General features: G+C 45.1%; 1 protein-coding gene across 2 annotated transcripts in view; it reads left to right on the top strand.

The window, feature by feature from the left end:
- Window positions 1-8,266: 8,266 nt before the first annotated feature.
- The window catches only part of ZDHHC14 (zinc finger DHHC-type palmitoyltransferase 14), a 290,130-nt gene continuing 270,664 nt past the window's right edge, over window positions 8,267-27,732 (top strand). For both annotated transcript variants that reach the window (XM_053222042.1, XM_053222041.1), the window contains exon 1: window positions 8,267-9,020. In XM_053222042.1, the coding sequence (XP_053078017.1) occupies window positions 8,776-9,020 (245 nt within the window). In that variant the 5' untranslated portion in view covers window positions 8,267-8,775. The remainder of the gene's footprint in view (window positions 9,021-27,732) is intronic.

Here is a 27,732-nt window from a genome sequence, read left to right as displayed (position 1 = left end):
AAAGTTTTTTGTTTTTTGGATTTGGTTTCCATGTGTTCAGAGAATAAATAGAAGTCTAGCAAGCCGTTCTACTGGCTAGCTTTAATTCAGAAATAGCCTTAGACATTTCTCAAAATCCATTTTTACAGGGGAGACAAGAAACTTCTGAAATCCACCCTGCATTCTTTTGGAATTCTTTCTGACTAAGCGGCATTTTCAGTTGAGAGAAGTGTTTGTTTTGCTCCTGTCCTTTGAGGAGCAGATGTTGGTGTTCTGCACACCAAGGCTGGGCTCTCACCATTGGAAGCACTTGCAGAATTCAGAGCTTTACTCTCATGTCTTCCTGCGAGGTTTCATTTCGGGAGTGGTGGACCTATTTCTCATTGCCCATAGGAAGCATTTTCTTTTGCCATCATGTTACTGTTCTGTTGCATGTTTTATGAGTAACCAACAAAGTAGTCTTGGAGCCTTCGGGACTGTTCATAATTTTTGCTTCAGTACATACTTTTCTGCTTCTCGGTTAACAAGTGTCTGTATTTTAGGTGTCAGTTTTGGCTTGGGCTTGAAGCACGTTCCAGCTTTATCCAGCACCTGTTGCTGGGAGCAGTATGCACATGCTTCTTGAAAGTTGTGTAAGACTGTGCACCCCGAGGAAGCAGGAGGCCTGACTGAGACAGGTGTTTCATAGTTTCAGCTATATTGCTCAAGTACACAAGGCTGAGAGCTGATGAGAGCTCTAACCTGGGTTTTACCGTGAAGATACACCAGGCAAACCCAAATTGAATGACATTGTACAGACTAAATGGCCTATACTCTTTGCAAATGTCAAGATCAAGAAACAAAAGACAGAAGTGATGTGACTGTTCCATATGGAGGAAGACTCCAGAGACCTAGTGATGAAGTGCCATGCATGAGCCTGAACGAGGACCAATTAACTATAAAGGACATTATTAGGACAGTTGATGAAAGTGGAATGTGGACTGTATCTGTGTCTGCCTATAATGATAAGCCTTGGAGAAGTATATATATTGTTAACATTGGTTACTTGGGAAAGAGTGCCCCCATTTATTTGTTTTTTGCTGGTTTCTTGTTTTTTGTTTTGTTTTGTTTTGGTAATCTTTACATTTGAGAGAGAGAGAGAGAGAGAGAGAGAGAGAGAGAGAGAGAGAGGCAGACACAGAATCTGAAGCAGGCTCCAGGCTCTGAGCTGTCAGCACAGAGCCTGGCATGGGGCTCTAATCCACGAACCATGAGTTCATGACCTGAGCCAAAGTTGGATGCTTAACCAACTGAGCCACCCAGGTGCCCCCAAAAATACCCCCATTAAAAAAAAGCACACAAGGTGCAAATAATATGCATGATAGGATTCCATTTTTGTTAAATGACATACGTGTATGTATATAAAATGAATTATGTAACGATGATCAACAAAATGTTTCTTAAGGTGGTAGGAATTTGAACAACTTTTACATTTTTCATATTTATGTGCAATATAATTTTTCTTTTTCTCTAAAATAATTTTTTAATGCACATGTATTATTTTTACAAAAATACTAAAAATTAATGTTTTAGTGTTAAAAGTCAAGAGAAAGTCACTTGGGGCCGATTTGGGGCTAAGTTATTTCTACTTCATACACTTTTTCCCTATGGCCCTGAGTTTATTACATTAAATGTCTTACTCGTCTTGATCCACGATGTTCCCAGATGTGCAGAGCACATATAGAAATGTGAGCTAACTCTCCGGGTTGGAAAAAATTAGGGTGTCTGATGTTCTGGAGAATGCTGTTTGATATGGGAATTCGGCAATTACTTTGTGCCATCGTAGAGCTCCCTGAAGAAACCCCTTTCTGGTGGCTTCAAAGTTCTCCTTAGAGGACTGTGTCCCTTTGCCCTCTATGCACTTTGACCACACTGGGTGCACTTTCATCCTGACTACAGAAGGTATATAAATTATATCATGTCCTGGATCTGACTGTCTTCCCCTTTCACCATAGATAAGACCGTACTTCCTCTTGCCTGCCTGCGGTATTCTGAGAATTACCGAGGTGGCTTTGTGGAATGCTTTGAGCTGCTCAGATGAAAGGAACAAAGCTCTAATTTTGTTAATAACATAACCCTGTTGTCAGCGGGCCCACCGAGTCAGGTAAAAACAGGGAAAGACCTGCCCGGAACAAAGATACCCCCAACAATCAGGGGAGGCCCAGCGTGGTGCTCATGGCGGTACTGGCTATGACAGCTTTAGGAGGGTGGTCAGATTAAGCAGATAGAGTTAAGGCTCCCAGAACGAGTTCTCAAATGGATGGGTTGGTGGAGAAAGGTCAGCTTCCTCACCCCTTGGGTGGGTGACTGTGAGTCATAATGCATGTTCTAGAGTCTTCTTTCCCTCTATTTCACTTCATTGTGCCGGGTGTTCTCTGGAATCCCCTCCCAAGTAAATGACTTGCACTTGAATCCTTGTTCATTCTAGTCCCACAAGAAATGTCACGTGTTTCCCCACCACTCCCACTGCCCTGGGATCCTGGCCCCCTTGGCTCTGCCTATCTAAATTGCCACAGCCCCGCTCCACGTTGAGCAAAGTCTACTCAGTTGGCAGCTAGTCAGACAAAGTACACTCTATTGTGTAGCCTGCTGGAGTAGAATGGGAATCATACATACATGCCTGGTGGAAGAATCCTGGTTCAGCTACTCACCAGCTGTGAAACCCTAGGCACATCACCCAACGTCTCTGAGCTTGTTTACTCTTCTGTGAAATACTGAGAAAAATGCTTACTTCATTGGTTTGTCTTCTGGATCTAATGAGCTAAATAACAAACCAGGATATTGCCTAATACCAGATGATACTCCAGAAAAGATAGTTCTTTTTATTGCACCATTTTCTTTCATTATTTACTTTCTGTGTGTCTCCATCTTGTTTCCCCAACTAGATTGTAGTTTCTCTGCCACGTTCAACTTATCACAGTGTCCTTGCACATAAAAGGCAATAATAGTTATTTGTTATCTGTTTTCTAAGGCTTTAAAGGAGAGAATGCACTCTTTCAATTCAGGATTTGTTTCTGGATTATTTGTTACTGTAAGGCATTCTCAAGGAATTTTTAGCTGGTCATTCTTTTCCTTGGCCTCAGTTTTCTCATATACAAAACAAATGTTTAGGTCTATAATTCTAGATGCACTGAGATCCTTCTAGCACTGCACTTTGGAATCTATGTATTATTCCTTAAAGGCCAAGTACTCTAGGTTACTCTTCTGACCCATCAGGACTTAATATAATGGTAGTCACAGATTAAGTGCCTTCCCAGTGCATGTGGAGTCAATTCCAGTCACCTTAGAGTCTGTATCCTCCCAGCCTTCTCTCTTAACACTCACCTTTCCCTCACTCTATTCCAGCCAGACTGGTTTTTCTTTGTACCCCTAAGAATTTTCCAGGCTTGAGGCCTTTGTACTTGCTGTTTCTCATCACTTGGTTCTCTGTTCAAAGGTCTCCTCCCCCAGTTCTCTCTGTCCCACAATGCTGCCTTTTTCCCCCTGTAATTGCACTCTGACATTGTCTTATCATTTAGTATTGACTTTAATTGTTCTTTAATTGTTAGCATTTTATTTGCATTTATTGCTTGTTCTCTCCACCTCTCCCTCTAGTTCTCCCATATAAACGTCTCTTTTGGTTCCTTTTATAGCCCTACCATGAAAATAGTACTTAATACAGATCTGGGACAAACTAGGGCCCTAAGTAAGCAATTGTGACATGAATGAACGAATGAATGAGTAAACTCTAGCATAACTTAGAGTATTTAGATGGTGAGCTAAAATCTGTGGCTGTCACTCCAGGTGCTAGTGAACTTCTTTAGGTATGTATCCTAAGTGAATCAATTGCAGTAGGTCTAAGTAAACATGCAGTGGGAAGAAACAAGGAATTCCTAGGAAGACAAGTGCAAACAATCATACCAGCTTATCTAGAAACTTATTCGTAATGGGAAATTTAGATATAATTTATTTTTTTATTAAATTTTTAAAATGTATTTATTTTTGAGAGAGACAGAGTGTGAGCGGGGGAGGGGCAGAGAGAGAGGGAGACACAGAATCCGAACCAGGTCCAGGCTCCAAGCTGCCAGTACAGAGCCCAACACAGGGCTCGAACCCACTAACCGTGAGATCATGACCTGAGACAAAGTCAGACGCCTAACCGACTGAGCCACCCGGGCGCCCCTAGATATAATTTAAAAACAAATAATTTATTTCTTTTTGTTATGGAAAATTTCAAACGTAAACATAAGTAGATGTAGATAAGATGAACATAATGGAAAATGGATTCTCTTGTACCCTGTGGTGGACCGTAGGGTGGCCCCCTCATCCTAGTGCCCATACCTTATATAATCCTCTCCCCTGAGTGTGTACAAAACCTGTGGCTTGCTTTCTAAGCAAAATAATATGGCAGCTAGATGTCACCCCTTTGTGATTACTTATGTTATATAAGATTCCATCTTGCTAACAAACTCACTCCTTGAGGGGACTCTCCTTGCTGGCTTGATGAAGGAAGTGGCCATGCTGGGAAAGGACATGTGACAGTGAACTCCAGGTGCCCTCTAGGAGATGTGGGCCATCTCCAGTTGACAGCTAGCAAATAGCCAGCTACAGCTGTAAGGAAATGAATTCTGCAGTGACCTGAGTGAGCAAGGAAGCTGAAACTTTTCCAGTTGAGCCTCCAGATAAAACACAGCCTCACCAACACCTGGATGGTAGGTGTAAGACCCTAAGCAGAGGACCCTAGGTACCTGGACACCTGACCCATAGAAAGTGTGAGATAATAAATTGGTGTTATTTTAAGCTGCTAAATTTGTGGTAATGTGCTGCAATACATAACTAATTCAGATATATCACCCAAAGTAAGCAATTTTCAATAGTTTGCCAGTCTTGTTTCATCTATCCTATCATGGTTTGGGGATGGGTGGGCTGGAGTATTTTATTATTTTATTTTATTATTTTAAAAATTATTTATTAAAACAGAAGTTATTGTCAAATTGGCTAACATACAGTGTGTACAGTGTGCTCTTGGTTTTGGGGTAGATTCCCATGATTCATTGCTTACATATAACACCCAGTACTCATCCCAACAAGTGCCCTCCTCAATGCCCATCACCCATTTTCCCCTCTCCCCCGCCTCTTTCCCCCAGCATCAACCCTCAGTTTGTTCTCTGTATTTAAGAGTCTCTTATGGTTTGCCTCCTTCCTTCTCTGTAACTATTTTTCCCCCTTCCCTTCCCCCATGGTCTTCTGTTAAGTTTCTCAAGTTCCACATATGAGTGGAAACATATGATACCCAACTTTCTATGACTGACTTATTTCACTTAGCATAATACCCTCCAGTTCCATCCACGTTGCTGCAAATGGCAGGATTTCATTCTTTCTCATTGCCAAGTAGTATTCCATTGTATACATAAACCACACCTTTATCCATTTATCAGTTGATGGACAATTAGGCTCTTTCCATAATTTGGCTGTTGTTGAAAGTGCTACTATAAACATTGGGGTACATGTGCCCCTACGAATCAGCACTCCTGTATCTGAATAGGAATTATGGATAAATTCCTAGCAGTGTTATTGCTGGGTCATAGGGTAGTTCTATTTTTAATTTTTTGAGGAACCTCCACACTTTTCCGGAGTGGCTGCACCAGTTCGCATTCCGACCAACAGTGCAGGAGGGTTCCCGTTTCTCCACGTCCTCTCCAGCATCTATAGTCTCCTGATTTGTTCATTTTAGCCACTCTGACCTGTGGGAGGGGGTATCTCAGTGTGGTTTTGATTTGTCTTTCTCTGATGAGGCGTGACGTTGAGCATCTTTTCATGTGTCTGTTGGCCATCTGGATGTCTTCTTTGGAAAAGTGTCTATTCATGTCTTCTGCCCACTTCTTCACTGGATTATTTGTTTTTCGGGTGTTGAGTTTGATAAGTTCTTTATAGATTTTGGATACTAACCCTTTATCTGATATGTCATTTGCAAATATCTTTTCCCATTCACATGCAAATACTTTAGTATGCATCTCTAACAGAGAAGGACTTAAAAGCATTGCCATTATGCCAGAAAAATTAGGGCTTCATTGAGAACCAAAAGGGGAGTCTTTTTTAAAGCCAGGAAGTCAATGGATCTAGTATATTAATTGGGCAGAGGGAGAAAAGGTGGTTGCTAGAAATTGAGTGAGAATAGCATCCCCTTGATCCAATGAGCTGAAGAAGAGGTAAGTATATGAGAGCTTTCACTTGAAATGTCTAAGCCTTGCCTCCCCCCCCCCCTTTTCTTTAACAGCGCAGTCACAAAGTACTTTATGCGAGTCTGTCATACAAAATCTAAAATCATTCAAGCCCAATTCTGATTATATGTTTAAGATCCGACCCATTCCCCCAATTCCTGTTCTGGAATGGACCCTTATAAATTCCATTTTTTATTCGTAACTCCTTACAGTGCCTTATAACTGCCATCCCTACCACTTTTCCTTTACTACGGGAAGCTCTTTCCAACTGGCTCCAGTTCTTTTCCTCTCTTGGATAAACCGATATCGTCTACCTTTGACACTGCTCAAGGAAGCAGCGCTTTGCAAGGGAAATTCTCAGGGCTCAGGGTTCAATCTCATCGCCACCACCAGGGAGCTTTGAGATCTCTGGCAAGTAGTACAGTGTTCTCTAAGCTGGATACAATAGTGCCTCGCAGGGTTCCAGAGAAGATTAGATAAAGAACATGTGTAACGTGTAAAGTGTCCAGCACAGAGAAGGCACAGAGGCGCCCCACCATTCTCTTTGTTAGTTCCCATCTCCAGTCTCCGAGCACCAGAACGCCCAGCACCGCGCTTCTCCCGCTCTCGTCGCGGGGGATGCAGGGATTTGTAGTTTTTTGGTCCCCAAGTCGTAATTCCTCTCGGAGCCAGTCGGCGAGAGGAAGAACTACACATCCCAGTGGGCGGTGAAAGGAAAGTGGGGCTCGGAAAACCGAGCGTCCCCGCCCGGCTGCCTGCGCTTTCCGCTGCCCACTGGTTGTGCCCGGCACGCGAGGGCTGCGACCCCGCGGCAAAGCCAGGGAGGGCTCGAGCTCACGGGCCGGGCGACTGGGGCTGTGGGGCGCAGCGGGCAGGGGAGTCGCGGGCCGAAGAATGGCGGGTCCCTCTGCGGCCGCGGGAGCTCGCAGGGGAAAGGGGAGAAATAAAGCGAGTAAATCGCGAGCGCCCGTGTCGGAGAAGTGAGAAAGGGTTGGGGAGGCAGCCACCCCCGCAGAGCCTGACCGCCACGGGCTTGTCCTCGGGAGGAAGGCAGGGGCCGGGGCGGGTGGGGACCCAGACCGCTCCGCTCTCCCCGCGGGAAACCTGGAAGCCGGCCGGGCCCCGAGACCTCCCGCCCGCAGCCCCCATCCCGGAGTCAGGCCTTCCTCGTACCGTCCCTCCCCATTTAGTCGCAGGGCACCCCCGCCAACTCCCGGGCAGCAGTGGAGCTGCACCCGACAAGTCCACCGCGCGCCCCGCCGGGGGAGGCCGGGGAGGGTCACCTCTCCGCAGGGGTTCCTCAGGTGCCCTGGAGTCGCGAGAATGGATTTGCGTGTAGCCGTGTGAATATATGTGTGTGGAGGCGGCAGCTGCGGCCGGGAATAAACCCGGAGGAGCCAGAGTCTGCGGGCGAGTGCACGGCCGCGGGCGCAGACCCCCGAGCCGTCCGCGAGCGACGCCGGAGGGAGCCCAGCGTCTTCCCTGGGGTCGCCCGGGGCCCGTCCGAGGGGACTGGGGCTGGGGGTCCGCGGAGTCCGTGCGGGGCTTCGCGGGCGAGAAGGAGGAGCCGGAGGAGGAGCCCGGCTGGCGAGGCGAGGCGAGGCGAGGAGAGGGCCGCCGCCCACCCGGCCGGGAGGAGGCGGACCCGCTGCGAGCGCCGCGCGCGCGCCGGGGCTGAGCCTTGCAAACAAGTGTCTGTGGCGCTCGCCCCGCGGCCCTGAGACGCGCTCCGCCACCCCCGGCGGCCCTCCCTGAGCCCGGCCCGGCCCCTATGGGGCTGGAGGGAGCGAGGGAGCCGCCGCCGCCGCGACCCTCGGCCCGGGCGGCCCCGGCAGCCCCGCGCGGGGGCCGCGGTCTGGGCTCGGCTGCCAGGCGCGCCGGCGCGGGGTCGCAGCGCGAGCAGCGCCCGGGCTGTCGCCGAGCCCGCTCCTGACAGAATAACGTGCTCGGTTTCCCCACCCCTGGGAGGGGTTGCCGGGGCCGCGAGCTGCCTCCCAGTTTCCACCGCTCTCTCCTGGGGAGGATCCGCCGCCGGGAGGAGGGATTAGAATAAACCTGGCCGAGGCGCCGAAGTGGCTCCCGAGGAAGCCGGGGCCGCCGCCTCGAGTCCCCTCGGGGCGCAGCGCTCGGGGGTCGGCGGGCCGGAGCCGAGGCGCGGCCGGCGGGCCGGCGGCGGCGGCGGCGGCGGCGGGGCCGAGCGAGCGGCTGTGCGAGGGGGCGGGCGCGCGGCGAGCCGGGGGCCGGCCGGGCGGCCCCCCGCGCCCCGCGGGGCCCCGGAGCCCCGGCACGCGGGCTGGAAGCGACTGAGGACCGCCGCCGCGGGCTGCGGGCCAGCACCGTCCCTCCCGGAGGGGGACCCGGCTATGACAGCTGGGCTCCCGCAAGGGTTAACCTGGGTGTCCTCGGCAAAGTTGTCGCCGAGCCGGGAGCCGGCGTAGCGGCCGCGGCGCCGCGGCTCGGGGGGCGGCCGGGCGGCCGGCGGCGGTCGTGGCTCGGCGGGGCCCGCGCGGCCGGGGGGCTTCTGGGGGTGTGCGCCCCCAGCCGGCTGCCCTCGTGGATGCCTCCCGGCGGCGGCGGGCCCATGAAAGACTGCGAGTACAGTCAGATCAGCACCCACAGCTCCTCCCCCATGGAGTCGCCCCACAAGAAGAAGAAAATCGCGGCGCGGAGGAAATGGGAGGTTTTCCCGGGAAGAAACAAGTTCTTCTGCAACGGCAGGATCATGATGGCCCGGCAGACGGGCGTCTTCTACCTGACTCTCATCCTCATCCTGGTCACTAGCGGACTCTTCTTCGCCTTCGAGTAAGTGGCGGCGAAAGCTCCGCGACGCCCGGCTCCCCCTCGCCTCTCCCCGACCCCTGCCCCTCCCCTCGCTACTTTCGTTTTCCAGAAGCCTTATTTGCTGTACGTTGTTATATAATGCAAAGCCGCTTCTCCCTCTTTTTTCTCAAAGGTCTGTGGCCCTTTGATCCCCGGAGACAGTGCAGCCCTGGGGCGGGCTCTGGGAGTGGAGAGGGGAGAGGGGACACTTGGAAGGTGTGCCGGCCTTGCCGCTGGCGCGGGTCGGGTGGCACCTCGCAGGTGACTGATGCTTGGTTCTGTCTCTACTGAGTTTGGAGACCGGCGAGCCAGCCCAGCTGTAGCTTTCTGTGGGAGGGGAGGATGAGGCTGATTTCTCAGGCAGCGATAAATAGAATTGACTTCCTTTCCTGCTCGCAAGCTATAGGGCATCTTGTTCAGCTCATTTACTAAATCTTGCAGGTGTCTTCACTATTCAGAATCTTGGCTTTTTTCAGGTTTCAGAGCGAAGGCCTGGAAGGGTAATTTCATTTGTTCATTCTCCTTAGATGGTCACCCTGGATCAACAATTTCTGATTTACCATGAGGTTTCCAAACTCTTTGCTTCAAAAAAAGTTTCCATTAAAAACATGTTGCAAGCGAACCCTTTATTCTCCCTTCCTGACGTTGGGGAACAGGTGAAAGGAGACTTTCAGCCTGTTCAGGAGAAGTATGACACTGCATGGTAACTTCTGATTCCAGAAACAGTACTTTGGGACTTTAGGGCTTTTATTTGAAAAAAAGTGCATGCAAGTCTTCCCCGTTTTCAGGAAAATCAAGTTGGCCAGTGGCAACTGTCCTCCTGCCAACTAATGAAAGATTTTCTTATTTATTAATAGATTAGATAAAGTACTTTAACCACATTCCAGAATCAATTTCAATTGCCCTTATTGGGTCCAACATTTGCAATGCAGCTTCTTATGTAATTCTTAATGGTATCCTTTGCTCAATAAAAGTTATAGCTACACCCCCATCCCCAATTAAAAAAAAAAAAGCAGTACAGTTATTGGGAGTTCTTTGTGCTTCCAGTATCCTGCTTATTACTGGACATGGTACCCGTTCAGTCTCCATCTTCTTCTGTTCCATAGGGTTAGTTAAACCTTTGTGTTTATTTACTTTTTGTCTCTGATGAGTATTCATAGGCTCTGGTTTTGTGCCCAGTGTTTGGTGTTCCAAATGCTATGTCAATCAGAAATGAATGATCTCTTGACAATGTGATGCTTTTCATGTAAAGCCCTCTGACTCTGGGGGGAAACGTTTTGTGCCTCAACATTGTGCCGTGGTGAACAGTTATAGCAGGATTGAGTACAGAGATCTCCCAGGTAAGCCACTCACGTCCCCCAGTCCTCACACACAGCCCCTCCATTTCTCTGCTAGAAGTTTAACTTTTGGGCAGTTTCGCAAGGAGGGTGGAGCCTGTTGGGGGCCTTGAGGTGGGAAGGGGAAGGTGTGAAAAGGCTTTGGGAATGGCGGGAGAAATGCTCTGTTTCTCCTCTGTTGTTCCCCTTGTCCCTTTCCAGAGAGCCGCTGGTCCTGACAGACCTGGGTCTGAGTCATAATAGATTCAGGCACTGAGATGATGATGCCATGTGGTTGAACACAAATGCCATCCTTCTAATGGTGGCTGTCATTTCAGGTGGTCTTCTGGAGTATTCACGATGTTCCTAAGGTGAAAGTTTTGAACTATTGGCATTTTTTTTTTTTTTTAGCAGTTTTAAGGGTGGGGAAAATGGGTTAATTTTGTGAACTCAGCCACAGGTGTGTTTCATGCAGGATGATGAATGTTTCATTTTCTGTCTACACCCAAAGCCACACTGAATGGTTAGAGATCCCCTCTAGTTATACTTGCTGTCTTTTATTTTCTTCGTTCAAACATTGCTTTTAAGCAAACCATCGCTTCTTGAGCCCTGCGTGTGTTTCTTCCAAGAGCTCCCCAAAGTCCTCACTAGTAGGTTGTCAGGGATGTTTCTCTGCTGTCAGCATTGTGTTAACCAGAGGCTGTAGGAATAAACATGTGTGCTGGGATTTTATTAGCTCCTACTGGTAGCTTCATTTTTAGATAAGCTCTGTGTGTTTTGGTCTTCATGAGTGTTACTCCAATTAGGCAATTCGAAATTTCAAGAAAATAGGCCAATCCTAGGATGATGCCTCAGTTGGGAAAATCATAGGGCTGTTCAGACCATAGAATATTATGGTTTGGCTAAGAATATTTGTCACTGTGTTGCTTTTAAGTTCTTTATCATTGCTAATGACAAAGTGAAATTAAATAACTTTGGCCAAATTAATTTGATGGACTCGGAGAAGCAATTAGTTCCATGCACAGGGTATGAAACGCCAACAGCCTAAAAGAGATCAAAAGAAAATGCCAGTTTCGTCTGCCCACTGCCTGCCTTCCTTCTGCCCTTCCTTTAGCTATTTATTGAATATATACTACGTGTTTGCCTATTGGCTTAATTTCATGTCTAGATAACTTTAATATGAGTAGAATTCGTGTTCAAACATTAGAGTCCATGTCTCCCTATACAGTTACAAAGGGCAAGGACAAATTTGAAGACACGTGACCTAGCTTCAGACCTCTTTTTCCTGCAACTGTTCCCTACCCTGCTTCTCATTCCCAACCTTGAACAGATGACAAGGAAGTTCTTCTGAGAGAAAGGGACTTATGGGAACATAGCAACAGGTGTCGATACTGCCTCTGACACTGGGAAAAAGGCAGGGTAGAAATGATTATTCCCACATTGAAGGGGAAGTGACCACCCCGGGTCATACACTAACTGGAGGCAAGAGTTTCTGACTGCAAACCTTTTCTGACCCACTGTTCTGCTCTTTCTCCGAGTATAGAATAGTGCTTGAAGACTTGGACTTCGGAAGACAGATCCCAAGATTCTAACCAGGAGTATGACCCTGAGAAAATAATTGGGCTTTTCTAAGCGTCAGTTTTCCAATCTGTTAAATGGGATTAATACTCTCTACCTTAAAGTGTTGTGAAGATTAAGTAAAAAAGTATACTTAATACAGTGTCTCCTACATAGTAAGTATTCAGTGAATGGTACCTGTTATTAGAGCAGACCTTAGAAGTAGCTTCCCAAGGACTCCCTCTTCTGAGAGCCTTTGAAGGAGGGAGTAGATGGGTTAATAAGCAAGGGTCCTAGTGATAGCATATTGGGCTGAAAAAAATGCAGACCCGTGTAGTTTGCAATAAATCAAGACCCTTGTATGACTCAGGGGAGTGGCTTCACTCTTGCCTCTTCAGAGTGCGAGTCTTGCAGAGATGTCTGGGGACTGCCCTGGTCCAGACCAGAGCAGGAGCACAGAGGAAGCCTCCAAGAAGCAGGGACTGGATTTCATTTCCGTTTTTAGAGCTACCATCTTAGAACCGTGAAGACAGTAAAGAAAGCTACTAGAAGCCACCTGATGCAACTCTACTCATTTTCAAGTAGGGTCAGGCTCTGCATTTTGGGGCATCCTGTGTCCAGCGTAGGCACTGTTAGAGAGTGACAGCATTTTGTAGTTGTATTCAAGAGGGGAGGGAGGAGGCTGGTTGCAGCGCTGTCCAGACTTGTCACTGCTCCTTGCGGTTATTGAGGGGCTGGTTCGTCTAAGACTCCCAGCAACATCCTCATTCTCACACCCCCATCCCCAGAATTGCAATTTGCAAAGATCAGTGAACCTTATCCATTTCTTTGTCTCTTCTTCTCTGGCACACACATCCATACAGGCTGCTTTTGTTTCCAGTTGAAGTTTTGAAAATGTCTTTGGTCCTGAACAATTGACATCTCGTAGTCCCTGATCACAGGGACAGAAAGAAGCAGATGAACCAGGCAGCCAGATGAGGTGAGGGGAGGCCTGCTCAGCTCTTGGACTTGACAGTCTCCCAGTTCTGTGCTGTGGTCACAGACAGTCTGGAGGTGTTTCTGGGGCTGAAACACTTGGGAATGTGGAAGCAGTCTTAAATTTGTCATCACTGGAAGTCCACTGATGAGTTGTTTTTTGAAAGCTACCAGTTGTCTTCTCCTTCTGATTTCCCTCTCTCCTTCCTTTTCTCTTCCCCTCCTTCCCTTTGTTTCTTTGCCCTCCTTCTCCTCCTTCCTTCTCTGGCTAATCCCCTCTGAAACAATTGAGGAATGATTGGTAGTCAGTAGAACTGGGGTGATGTTTGCTTTGGAGATGGAACACAGGACTGTCCCCCATAAACAAAAGTGCTATCTCCTTTCATTTCTCCCTTATAGATTGGAAATCCTTCATTATTTAGTAGAAGATACTGCCATTACAACATATAAGGACCCTCTATTTTCTCAACTGCCCTATTGAGAATTGCATCAAGTTTTCCACTATCTCAGAAAACAGACGAAATGTGTCCTATTTTCTGGCTGGATGCTGGCCGTGCCATGCCTCGTAGAACACCATGGGCTTAAGAGTAGACAGTAGGAGATGGCCATCAGGGTGCTACCCTGACCATTCCCTATTAACCAAGTAGGTGCTATCGAGGATACTTTATAGCCCACAAGATCCACCAGAGTTTGGGATCCACAGGAATTTCAGGTGGCATCAAAACCTTATTAATGACCTCTTGGCGTGAGGGCACTGATCCATTCATTGGTGTGCAAGGTCAACGCATGTAAGTTCCATGAGGATAGGGAATGCGTTAACTTGTTCATTGTTGTGTTTTATCTCCGGTACCTAAAATAGTACCTGGTACATAGGAGGCTCTCAGTAAATATTTGTTGTTGATGGAATAATGGTAATACTGAAACACTCTGAAAAATAACTCCCTCACGCTTCAGTTTTTCATCTTGTAAAGTTGTAAACACTAAAATTTCTCATGCCTTACAGAGCACAGTTGCCTTAGAAACTTTGATTATTAGGTGTAATTCTTCTGAATTTAGAATTGGGTCTTAGCCCTTTTCAAATACATTAATTGAAGCAGAGGAAATAAAAGGTTTCTTAGCTATTTAGAAAACTAGTGACAGAGTTGAGATGTTCCCTTGGCTAACTAAGACCTCTCTGTAGTTTTTCTTTATTTTTTAAGTAAATGCTTTGAGCAAATAAAGCACTCATGTATATATACATATATATATATGTATATATATGTATATATACACACACATACATACACACACATATACATACATACATACACACATACATATATGTATACACACACACATATACACACACACACACACACACACATATACGTATATCACCGTTACCCAATTACCACTAGTACCTAGAATAATTTTACATTTTATGGGTTCTTGACTTTTGATACTTGAATTTATTTAATAAAACTCTTAAGGAGACTGTTGACTCTCAGCTAGTGGGAAGTGATACCCAGTTATGCAGAAAGGACGCCTGTAGGTTCCCGTAATAAGGTAATGATGGTCAATTACTTAATGGGCCATATCTATATAACCTGGAGATTTTTCTCTTGCAGTGCAATGTTGCACATAATTTATTCACGGCAGAGTCACTATGTCTCAGCAAAAGAATTTAAATTAAGTATTTCAAGGAAGTGCATTCACTTTTTTTGTAGCTGAGGTTTGTGGGAAAGGGAAGGCAGTGGTGGCCAATAGGTATTTCTATTTAGTTACATCTGGGAATTTGGGTCTGATAAAAAGTTAGTTCAGGTAAGTGTTGGGGTCCATCTGAATGCTTTTGTTTAGTGCTTTACTAAATATAAATGTTGGTCCCAAATCAAACTGGTTTTTTACAAACTGGATGATCTTCTATCTGCTCAGTTCTCCCCTTTAGATAATATTATATCCATGCAGAAGATCATATGTAACATATGTGCAAGTGTTGAAATAAAATACCACCACTCAACTCAAGAACCACATCGATACCAGGGCTTTTGAATCTGTTCATACCCTCTGGGTTTTAGCTCTGTTCCATCTCCCTGCTCACCTCCCTGAGGTCATCACCACCTGAGCTTAGTCATTATTAATACCTTGACTCTTTTTCCTCAAGTTTTTATTTTTTATTTATTTAAAAAAAAATTTTTTTTTTCAACGTTTATTTATTTTTGGGACAGAGAGAGACAGAGCATGAACGGGGGAGGGGCAGAGAGAGAGGGAGACACAGAATCGGAAACAGGCTCCAGGCTCCGAGCCATCAGCCCAGAGCCTGACGCGGGGCTCGAACTCACGGACCGCGAGATCGTGACCTGGCTGAAGTCGGACGCTTAACCGACTGTGCCACCAGGCGCCCCTTCCTCAAGGTTTTTAAATGTATACATTCGCAAATAATAGATTATTTAGTTTGGCTCATTTTTCTATATAAAAAATAGAAATAAAAAATTCCTATGTCTATAAAAAAGTAAAGAGATCTTTTGTACATGTAAAAAAACCCTTCCATCTCTGCCCTTTCCCCTCCTTCTCCCCGGACAATTAAACAGTAAGTTGCAGACATTATGCCCTTTGATACCCAAATTGTTCAGTATTTAATTCTTTTGTGTGTATGTGTGTCAGAGAGGGAGAGAGAGAGAGAGACAGAGACAGAGAGGGAGAGAATCTCTACACTCAGTGTAGAGCCGGACTTGGTGCTCAATACCACGACCCTGGGATCATGACCTGAGCTGAAATCAAGAGTCAGCCGTTCGGCATTTAATTCTTTTTTTCAGTGTTTTTATTTATTTATTTTTGAGACAGAAAGAGACAGAGCATGAGCAGGGGAGGGGCAGAGAGAGAAGGAGACACAGAATCCGAAGCAGGCTCCAGGCTCTGAGCTGTTAGCACAGAGCCCAATGCAGGGCTTGAACTCATGGACTGTGAGATCGTAACCTGAGCTGAAGTCAGAGCTTAACCGACTGAGCCACCCAGGTGCCCCTCTCAGCATTTAATTCTTGAGCAAAAGACCTTTTCTTAACATGGTACAATTGACCATTGAACAACACAGGTTTGAGCTGTGCGGTCTACTCATATATGAATTTTTTCACAGTATAGTACTGTAAATGTATTTACTCTTCCTTATGGTTTTCTTAATAATATTTTCTTTTCTCTAGCTTACTTTATCATAAGAATACAGTATATAATGCATATAACATACAAAATATGTGTTAGTTGACTGGTTACCTGTAAGGCTGCTGGTCAATAGTAGGCGATTAGTAGTTAAGTTTTGAGGGAGTTGAAAGTTATACACCCATTTTCAACTGTATGGGGTGAAGTGGGGTTGGCACCCCTAACCCCCATTTTGTTTAAGAGTCAACTATAATGGTATCAATTTCAGTCAATTTAATGTGGCTGCAACAGTCCATATTCAAATTTTGCTATTTGTCAATATTTGCCAATATTGTCGTGTTTAACTTTATGATCTTGGTATTTGTGCTTATATAATATGTCTTGTTTCTTTTTTCTTCCTTCTAGCCTTCATATAAGTAAACTGCATATTTTTGGTATTCCATTTTATTTCCTGTAACAAATTTAGGCTGTATTTCTTTCTATTTTTTTAGTAGCTTAAGAGCTCAGCTATGCATCTTTACCCTATTAGAGTCTACCTCCAAATAGTAATACTGTACTTCACAACTAATGTAAGAAGCCTAATACATTATAATTCTACTTACTTGTCTTACACTTTATAGATCTTATTGTCATATGGTATATATCTGTGTGTGCTATAAAGCCAGTAATGTTACTACTTTAAAGCTGTCAATTGTATGTGAAAGAAACATAAACATACATGCATGCATACATATATACATACGTGAAACAAAGATACTTTAAAGTAAAACATATACACACTTATAAAATCTAAAATAACACATGCATTTATATATATATAAAATGGAGATAATTTTAAGTGGAGTTTTATATTTATCTTTACGTATTTACCATTTCTAGTACTGTTTATTTTTTCCATCTTTATCATTTTTCTTTGGCCTAAAGTATTTCTTTTAGTATTTCTTGATGTAGGTCTGCTGGTGACAAGTGCTTAGATTTTGCTTTTTCTGAAAATGTTTCTTTTGCCTTCATTTTTAAGGGAGAGAAGATATTTTCACTGGATACAGAATTCTAGTTTGACAGTTAAAAAAAATTTTTTTTTTTAGCGTTTATTTAGCTTTGAGAGGGAGAGTCACAGAATGTGAGTGGGGGAGGGGCAGAGAGGGAGAGGGAAACACAGAATCCGAAGCAGGCTCTAAGCTCTGAGCTGTCAGCACAGAGCCTGACGCAGGGCTTGAACTGTGAGATCATGACCTGAGCCGAAGTTAGACACCCAACCAACTGAGCCAACCAGGCTCCAAGTTTGACAGTTTTTTAAATCAGAACTTTGAAGACATTGGCCCATTGTTTTCTGGACTCTTTTGTTTCTGATGTGAAGTTAGCCTTTATTTTTAGCATATTCCCCTGTGGTATGTAATGGCTGAGTTTTTTCCCATCTGATTTTGTATTTTGTTTTTTCTTTTTTTTCAGCAGCTGAACTACGACATGCCCAAGTGTAGTTTTCTTTCTGTTTAGGGTCAGGCTTTGCTAAGACTTCTTGGATCTGTGGGTTGATATCTTTCATCAGTTTTAGAGCTTTTTTCCATCCATTGTTTCTTCAAGTATTTCTCTTGTCTCTTATCCCATGTTTTTTTATACTCTTTTCTTTTTTAATTTTTGTTTTTCAGTTTGAATAATTCCTATTGATCTGACTTCAGGTTTCCTGATCCTTTCCTCTGCTGTGTCTTATTAATGTTAAACCATCTTTAATATCTTATTTTTTTTATTTTTAGCATTTCTACATTAAAAAAATAGTTTTTATATAGCTTAAAAACTAATTTCCAGTCTTTTCCTGAAATTCTCCACCTATTCGTGTCCATGTTTTCCACTGGATCCTTTAACATATTTTTTGGTAGTTATTGTGCCTAATGATTTCAACAGCTGTATCATCTCTGTGTCTGCTTCTTTTGGCTGTTTCTTCTCTTGGCTGTGGGTTATATTTTCTCCCTTCTTTGTGGGCCTCGTAATTTTTGATGCATGCCAGATATTGTGTGTAAAAGAATCATAGAGGATGCAGTAATATAAAAGGGCACGCCTTTTTATCAGGGTACTAGTGTGTAGGCTGAGTCAATCTAACGTGTTATTGAAATGCGTGTGATCTTTATTGAAGCTTTCATTAGATCCATTTTGTCACTGAGTTCAAATATTTCGAGGACAGAGACTTTCCCTTTAGCAGGAATTGAGATCTGACCCCTGACTAAACTCTTAGTTTTCTTTATGCTTTACAACCTAGCAGCAGCTTACCCAACTGTGGAAGATTTCTGTTTTTCAGCCAGTATGCCAGCATTTTGGAGTACTGGCGAGTTTTGTTTGCTTTTAGTACTGTCCCAGCCTTCGTCACCACAGCACATCTCTCTCAGTCCAGCTATCCAGCCTCAGCTTTTGGAGGGCTGCTGCAGTGCCTATGGTGAGGGCCTGAAGTGCGTAAGGGAGATTTTTTCAGTTTTTACGCTCTGACCCCTGCCTACTCTGGGGAAGGTCCTGTAGCCCCCAGGGCAGTTGCCTCTCAACTCTCCTGCCCTGCCCCCAGCCTTTGGTGTACTCTTGTTGTGTGTTTGGTGAAGATCTATGGGAAGGAGTTGGCTGGTGGTGCAGACTTACTCTGTGGTTCAGGCTCCCTGGAATTCATATCCATACGGCCATCCATTGGCCATTAAACTTGCTTAAAAATTTACCTGCTTTCTCCTTACTCCTGGCTATGGTGGATTCCTGTTTTTCCTGCCACTTTGCTAGGAGTGGAAGCAGCTGTTGGCCTTTCTTCTCTTGGGAAAGGCTCAACACATTTAAGCTTCTGTGCACCCTCAGCTCCCTGATATATTTTAAAAAACTGCTTTTGTAGCCAATGTGGCCTCGTTCTCATTGTCAGAGTGGGAGTGATTGCTTTTACAACTTTCAACTTTGATTTTTTTTTTGTTAATATTGTGTTTCTTAGATTTATGCATGTGGTTGCATATATATGTAATTAGTTTTTGTTGCTATAATATTTGGTTTGTGTAAATACACTCAATTTATTCCTCATACTATTTCTGGTCTTTCTTTTTTGGACTTCTTGCTGATTCTTGGCATTTACTATCATTTTAAAGGATACAGTATTCAGTGCTGCCTCTTCATAGGTTTTGGTTTCTTCTTAAATGTGTCCTGGCAATGCCTGTGACATCTGGGCCCAAGTGCTTAGGCCTGGTGGCAGAATTTAGCATGGGATTCAATCTATGATGCTTTTATATGATGGTAAAATAGTTATCAAAGGATAAATCATAACTATCAACTGATCATTGACGTTATGTACAATTAAGAGCAAGGTTTATAGAAATCTGTATCCTTGTGATAAGTGAGATACTTTATCACAAATCTTCATCTGCCAGTTTAATTTGATGCCAGTTTTTCATTGATTTAAAAAGAAATCTTAACTTTTTATCCCCCACTTCTAATACTTTGAGTATGGAATCTCTTGGCTGATCTCATGCCCAGCTTAGATATAAACCCTCAGAATACTTGTAATTAAGGTTCTGTTACTGACCTCTTGTCATGTAGCTGGCTCTGGTTGAAAGTCCTGATAGAAGGGATTTATGATTGAACCAGGCAGCTCTCAGCTCATGTAGACTCTTCAGTCTGCCTAGCGCTCTACATGAGCAAGAAAATCTCTTCCTCTGCCATGAGCAGTCCCAGAATGAAGAGAAAGGTGACAGCTGTGTGTGTGTGTGTGTGTGTGTGTGTGTGCGCGTGCGCGCGCATGCGTGCGTGTGTTCTTTTCCCGGGACTGCATTCCTCCAGTCTGTAGATGCTGTGCTACCCTTAATTGAGGTCTATTTTTGCCTCTACCTCCTTGGCCCTTCACAGCTGGAAACTAGAATGCCGTCGGAACAGGCTTCTCTGTCTCCCTCTAGGGATTTTTGAGGTAGAGCTTCTTTCAACTGGAACGAGACCTTTTTATTTTAGAACGCTTTAAGCACATTTGGACAGAACATACCATTTTTAAAAATAGGAATATAGTAATTTCCATACATCTTCAAACTGGGTTTTAAAACTGCTGACCTCAAAGTCCAGGGGAACCTGGCCTTGCTGTTGAGAGCCATCAGAGTGCGACCAGCCTGGGCAAGGTGGCCGATAGAGAAGCGTGCAGCCAATGGCCTCTCGGGCTGGATGTGGTTTGCCTTGAGGTAGTCCTTCCGTGGAGGAATTCTGCCTAACTCACTTGGGAAAGGATTTAAGCTCCCTAAGGCTGGTATCTTGTCAGGTGCCTCTCATGAATACAGAAACAGCTTATTTTAACACAAAACAAGGAAGTCTATTAGAGGCATTAGTTTTACTTGTGGAGGTGAGAAATTATTGCCACCCTTGTACAGATAGTAAAAATAAAATGGGTCTCCAAAGTGTGTGTTCCTGACTGCTTCCTTGAAAAAATCTGGTATCCTTCTTTTTGGCTTTTGTTTTTTCCTTTTCTCTTAATGGTGTAGGAGATTGTGACTGCTTTCTCTTTACTTGAAACTTTTCTTCCTTTAGCTTCTAGGATGTTTGTCTTCTGCTGATCTTCTTTTCCCCTCCTGTATTGTATCTGTTGGGTCTTTTCCTGCCCTGGATTCACTTTGCTCATTCCCCTTCCGCCTTTCTTACTTTCTTGAGCAAGTTTGAATTATCATGGTGATCACTCTTGCTTCTTCCATTGTGACTTCCATCTCTTGTTCTCTTTCTCCCTTGCCTAGGGTGCTTGTCTTCTAGTCTTGAATTACTCTTGCCTGTGGAGATCTCTCACTCAGTTGTCCTCTGATGCCCAGAAGGCCAGGCATTGAGCACTGCATGTGTTGTTCCTGGATCCACCCCTCTCAGTGAAGACAACACCTCCCTAGTCCCAGCACTGTGCCCCAGGTGTGCTCCTGTTTCCCCCTTTCTCTTGGACTTCAGCTATCACCCTCTTCTGATCCTTTCCTTTCATGTCTCTTGGGCTGTATTCTTCCTCTCTGTTTCCATACGTGATGTGGCGGTTTTCAAACATATTCATAAAATCTTTAATCCTCTTTCTGTAAAAAAAAAGGATGGACTATAATTCTTCTCCTTTTTTTTCAATGTTTATTTATTTTTGAGAGAGAGAGAGAGGGAGAGCATGAGCAGGAGAGGGGCAGAGAGAGAGGGAGACACAGAATCCGAAGCAGGCTCCAGGCTCCGAGCTGTCAGCACAGAGCCTGACGCGGTGCTTGAAGTCACAAACCGTGAGATCATGACCTGAGCCTAAGTCAGGTGCTTAACCGACGAGCCACCCAGGCGCCCCAGTTCCTCTCCTTTTGAATATATGGGTCTACCTTAGTGGCTTTAGAACTGAGGTTCTAAAGAATAGAACATGGTGGAAGTTTAGCCGTGTGATTTCTGAGGCGAGGTCACAAATGTGATGGAGCTTTCATCTGGTGCCTGAGTTCCATCTGTCTCAGGACATGTACCTTCAGAGCTGCGAGCTACCGTGTGAGAAGTCTAGCTCCATTGTACAGAGATTCCATACAGTACAGAGGCCGTGTAGAGAGTCCGGACCACACAGGGAGGTGCCCGTGGATCTCCCAGCTCTTCCAGCCCCCAGCTGTTGGAGTCTTCCTGGTGCAGACATGTGAGCGAGTGAGCCTTCACATGATTCCACTCCCCCACTTCCCCGAGTCTTTGAGCCACCCCAGCGGAAGCCACGTGGAGTAGGCATGAACTATTCCTGCCACGTTCTCTCCACATTGCAGATTTGTGGACAGAAGTGTTATTGTTTTAAGCCATTACCTTTTGGAGAGGTTTAGTAGACTGGAAAGCTTAACTACCAGAAAATCTCAAATGAAGTGTTGAGACTATTTTGGAGTATGCGGCAATTACTGCGTGACTCACAACACTAAAGTTATAGTGCTATAACTTGAGAGGTCTTTTTTTTTTTAAGTTTATTTATTTATTTTGAGAGAGAGAGAATCCCAAGCAGAGTTCGAACCCATGAACCAGGAGATTATGACTGGGGCCAAAGTTGGAAGCTTAACCGACTAAGCTACCCAGGCACCCCTGTAGCTTGAGAAGTTTTAAAAATTTATGGTAGCATCAGGGTTAGCTTTTCTCACCACTTCCATTCGGACGTGTCCTCGAATAGGAGAGAAAGGAGTTGCTACTCAGTAATGCATTCACAATTGTGCCAAATTCCGGGTCTAACCCTCGGTAGAAGTGTTTTTTTTTTGTTGTTGGAAAAGTGGTTTGAGCTCAGTGATGTAGGTCCTCATCAGCCCATGCCTGGACCACAGCCCCGGCCTCCTTTCTCAAATTTTCTTCTGTGTTGTGTTTGTTATGTTTATAGTGATAGACTCTCACACCCATTTTGTGAAAAAGTAAATGTACACAAAACTGTTGAAATCTGATTTTTAAGATCTGTTTTTTTTTACAACTTATTAAGAGTGACAGATGACAATCTCTATTCTTGGAGGTCTCTGTGTAGAGCCATCCATCTGTTGACTTTGGAGAGGGTTCATTTGGAAACGTGACCCTGGTAGGGACTCCTCTTCAAGATTGTTGTGTACTAGGATGCTCATTCTTCCCTGGGTTATTGAGACTGGGGACCTGGCTTACCTACCCTCCATGCTTTTGACCCACTGAGTCCTTTCCAGTAACAGCCTGTGGTCGCCTTATGTCTGCAGAGCCATGCTGCCCCAGAGATGGGCAGCTAGACAACTAGTGACTCCCAGTGACCCGATCTTTCGAGTGGGTCTCAAAGTTATATAATCAATGCAGTTTATCATCTTGAATGGTACTATTTTGAGGTCTTTTAATGCCGTCAATTTCCCATACACACATTCTTGATGACAGATAAGTACATTTTTGAACATATAAGCCAAAGTCAAGTTAAATTCTGTAGCTATATATAGTTTATTTGTCTTTCTGACCAGAGAGAAAAATTCTTTACTCAGATCTCACACTTACTAGCTTGGTATAAATTTTCCTGCTTCATCTTTAAGATAGCAGCCCATGCAAATTAAATTCTGGAATGGTTCCAACACACACATTTAAATGGTGTTTATACTCTATTTAGGAGACATACTGACTTTGTGTTTCTGTTTCTATTCCTTTAGCTATATGCATATTTTGTGCAGATATTTCAAAAGGTATGGTCTTGTCTTTTAAAGATAAATAGATACTGAAAGTTAGAGAACTCTATTCTTTGTCATTAAATTACTGTTTAGTCAGGATTAACATTGTATACAGGATTGTCTCTTTGGCTCAAATAAAAAAATAAAGGTAAGAGGTATTATTTTTTTAAGTTATATTCCTTTACTGAGCTAGACAATTATTAAAATTCTATTTTTTATTTAAAAGTTGAAATGGCAACAAAGTGTCCCATTCATTCATTACAGAACTCTCTTGCCTCTTGGCTGTGGATGGTTATAATGATATAAGAAATGATGGATCTGTTCTCTAGAACATGAGATTAATATTCCTCTCCACTCTAAAGAGGGTACGAACTTTTTGATTTTAGGATGTTGGATGGGTTTGGTCCCATCACCCAGACTTGACCCTGGTTGGTGTTTTCAAAAAAGATCTCAAGCTTTCCTGATTGCAAGCCCTGATCACGCACAACAGGGAGAGTTAAAGTGTAGAAATAAAGGGAATTGTTTTCCTTTCTCCTCATTCTCTCTTTCCTCTGCATAAGTTTTCTGTTGCTGCCATAACAGATTACTGCATAGTTAGTGGTTTAAAATCACACACAGTAATTATATGACAGTTCTGTAGATTACAAGTTGGACATGGATTCCCTGGAAGGGGCAAGACCTTGGGCTGGACGTCTTTCTCCAGCTACAGGTGGTTTCCTGACAGGGACTTGGCTGGAAGCTGACAGATGCCAGCAGTCCAGTAGCTGGGAGAACAAATGCTTCTGTCCTAAAAAGAATAAACAGTAGGGTGGGTGGGAGGGGTAATCTCTATGGCGGATGGCAGCATCCACTACAGTTAGTGACAGTTGAGTGTTGCAGGTGGGTCAGCTACCTGGTGGGATGACCCGGATTGGGCGGGGGGTGGGGAGGGGGACAATCCAACAGCAGAGGGAGAGAGGGATCCCATCTGGCAGGCCACAGATGGGATCAGGGCAGCCCCAGGGACCTAAAAGTGTCAGGCAAGTCTCTAGTCCTGGAGGGTCACAAAATAGAGCCTCAAGTGTGGGGAACCTGAGGAGTTTGGGGCAGGGATGTGCTCCTGGGACTGGACACCGTGTGAAGGTAGCACAGCAGCCTCCTGGCAGGGGAGAGTCCCTGACGGTGATGTTGGTGCTCTGTCCCCTCTGGATCTGCATCTTAGGACCTGCTGAGCCAGCCTGCATTTGTGGGGAGAAAGGGGAAGGCAAGGCTGGGAATCAGGCTGAACCTGACCGTTAATGAAATTCCCTGCTGAGTATGAGATGGACCTTTGTCCCCCGAAAAAGACTTTATAATTGCCATTGTTTTCTGCCTCTGTCTTCACCAAGGACAGAATATGGCAGTAATTAGCGATGCTCTAGAAAAAAGCTTAAAGAAGTATTCTTTCTTCTGAATCAGGAAAACCGTGGAGATGTCTTATAGGAACACGGTTGTATCAAACTGAGCTATTTCTCCTTGTATTTTGGAACGAATATTGTCATTCTTATTTATTTTACATTTTTTTTCATTAGTCATAATGATTCTCTACCAGTAAGGCTGCTCTCGGTGGCTACACTGACCAGCACAGGGACGGGGGTGGGGGGTGGGGGGTGGGGAGAGAGGAGAGCTCTGACTGTGTGCACAATACACGTGCAGGGCAGGTGTGGCAGATAGTTTGCTTGTTTCCAGAATATCCACAGTCAGGTTCATTCAGTCTCCAAAGAAAATTATTGTTTTTTATGTTTATTTACTTATTTTGAGAGAGAGAGAGAGAGGGAGAGAGAGAGAGACAGAGACACACAGAGAGAGAATTTCAAGCAGGCTCTGCACTGTCAATGCAGAACCAGACACGGGGCTCAGTCTTAGCCCTGGTGAGATCATGACCTGAGCCAAAAGGAAGAGTCACTTAACTGACTGAAATACTGAGGTGCCCCCAGAAAAGTGATTTTACTTGAAGTGTCTTGTCTAATACATTGATCAAAATGCTTAAGACATTGGGGCACCTGGGTGACTCAGTTGGTTAAGCATCCGACTGTGGCCCAGGTCACGGTCTTGTGGTCCGTGGGTTCGAGCCCCATGTTGGACTCTGTGCTGATGACTCAGAGGCTGGAGCCTGCTTCCGATTCTATGTCTCCCTCTGTCTCTCAAAAATAAATAGACATAAAAAAAAGAAAAATAAAAAAAATACTAATGAAGACATCTACCAACCTATGCTGTATTTTGGAGGGCAACTAAAATGTTTGTTTCCAGACCATTTGATCAGACCATGCTCTCCTGATTCTCACGCTTAGACCGATAGGAGACATCATCCTTGTGAACGAGTGTTCCATCTCATTCTTCAGCCCATCTATTTTTTTCTCAACACTCTTCCCCTATCTTTCTCCAGGAAATATTTACCCCTCTTTTGCTTTTGCTAGTATTTCTGTTCCCTTTACTCAAGAAGTACCCATTGAGCATCTCCTGCATATCAAACACAAGGTGTCATGTATTGGGGATTCTTTGTATATCCCATGGAGGGGCTGTGGTCTCCTGTCAGGGCCACGGTTGGCATTTTCCGAGTCTCTGAATAAGCACTGTGCCATGAGATAAGAAATAAAGGCACTTGCAACATTCATCATGAGTAATTATATGTATATGCCTTTTCTTCAGACAGGCTTAGATCTCTTTCTTTTTTTTTTTTTTAATGTTTATTTATTTTTGTGAGAGAGAGAGAGAGAGCACAAGTGGGGGAGGGAATAAGAGAGAGGGAGACACAGAATCCGAAGCAGGCTCCAGGCTCCATGCTGACAGCACAGAGCCCAACCCGGGGCTCAAACCCACAAACCGTAAGATAATGACCTGAGCTGAAGTCGGACACTCAACTGACTGAGCCACCCAGGCACCCCACCCCTTTTAAGATTCTTGTTTCAAAGGCACAAAAGCAGTTTTTCTTATTGTCATTAATATGAAGAAAACAGAGCCCCCGGAAGGTTCACGGTTTTGTGAAGAAAGGTCTGGAGCCAGAAACTCTGCCTTCCGTGCTCTTTCTAGTACTGGAGCTGGGCTTTTCTGCCGGGCTGGAGCTAACCCAGACATTGACTCTCCCCCATGCACATTTCTTTGCACATCACAGCTTTTTTTGAGGCTATGCCTGATCTTCCCCATTCTCTGTGGACCCCTCCCAGGGACCAGGCTGGCCAGGATGGCCCTGATCCTGATGCCACACATACACCATCCCTACTGTAGACGCAGGCCTGGGTTGGGCCCCCAGCAGACACTGGTCAGACTGCTTTGCAAAGGGACAAGAATGATGACATCTGTCCAAGGGGAGGTTTGCTCAGAGTCAGTTGTGTCATTACCACCAGGGCTGGATTAAACCCTTTCAAAAGCCATGAACATGAAGAAGTCTCCATGGCCAAACCCCTTCCCCACCACCACATGTAACTGGTATACAAAAATAAGTTGTAAAACACAAAACTCACCTTCTTCCAATTGCAAAATTCTGAATAGGCTTGCTGAAGCTATACTTTCCTCCGTTTTCATGCCCTTGCTGTACTGATGTCCTAAACCATTGTGTGGTCTGCCCTGGGGATAATTCGCCGAGGTCTCACCCTAGAGAGTTGTAGGGATAGAGCCAGAGTGCCAGCCACAGCCCTGGAGCCCTTGTCTGTGTCCTACCCACCCCAGCACGAGAATGCCAATGCCACTGTTGTCTCCACTCACGCTGTCACCGCTGTGCTTCCTGGAGGGCGGCACTGGGGACAATGACTGCATAGCTCCTACATAGCCCACACTCTGAACAGCGGCTTTTTAAAACCAGAGCATGACTTACACCCAGCAGTTCCTCATGGAGACCCACGACACAGGCATACACTCACATCCACACACACACTTGCACGCGCACTCACTAAAATGGATTCACAAAGCGACACTTCATGTGCAGTGAGCTCTATTCTAGTCACTCTATTGTTTCATCCTAGAATATTTCACTTAAGAAATCCTTCTGGCCCACTGCATTGATTTAGTGACACCCCCCCCCCCCAACCTACAAACGGAGGAACACTGTGCCATCCCATGACAGCCAAGACACCACTGCTGCCCTCAGGTGCCAGGTCCCCACACCTCCCGTCTTCACCCCTGTGTGTCTTCTGCCTGAACTCCTTCCCTCACTTCCAGACGCACACCTACGAGATGTGCAACAACCCATCTTTCCTCGTCTTACTCAAGCATACGTGTGTCGTGCAGCCTTCTCGACACCCCAGTTGTGGACACAGCTGTGTGCTAATGACACTCTTTGTCCCGTGTCTCTGGCGCTCACCGTGTGCCTTCGTTTGCTGTGCATGCCTTTCTCATCCGCCGGCTGGGAGCTCACTGAGCCCTGGCCTGTCCTGCTGTGCTTTGGCTCCTGTGCATTTGGGACCCGTATGTGGCACACAGTGGGTACTGAATCAGTGATTCTGGAACGGCATTAAAATGATGCCCTTGAGTGGAGGGGCCAACCGAAACCTGCTTTTCCAGCCAGGCACATCTACTGATAGGTTCCCATACATGCAGGGTTTGCATTAGCTCCATTAGCTCTCCGTCACATGCTAAAGCCTTTCTACAAGGGGCAAT

Source organism: Acinonyx jubatus, chromosome B2 (assembly GCF_027475565.1).
Source record: "Acinonyx jubatus isolate Ajub_Pintada_27869175 chromosome B2, VMU_Ajub_asm_v1.0, whole genome shotgun sequence".
In the NCBI taxonomy this organism is placed as follows: Eukaryota; Metazoa; Chordata; class Mammalia; order Carnivora; family Felidae; genus Acinonyx; species Acinonyx jubatus.
Note: the sequence above shows the minus strand (reverse complement) of the source record. Positions and strands in the feature narration are given on the sequence as shown.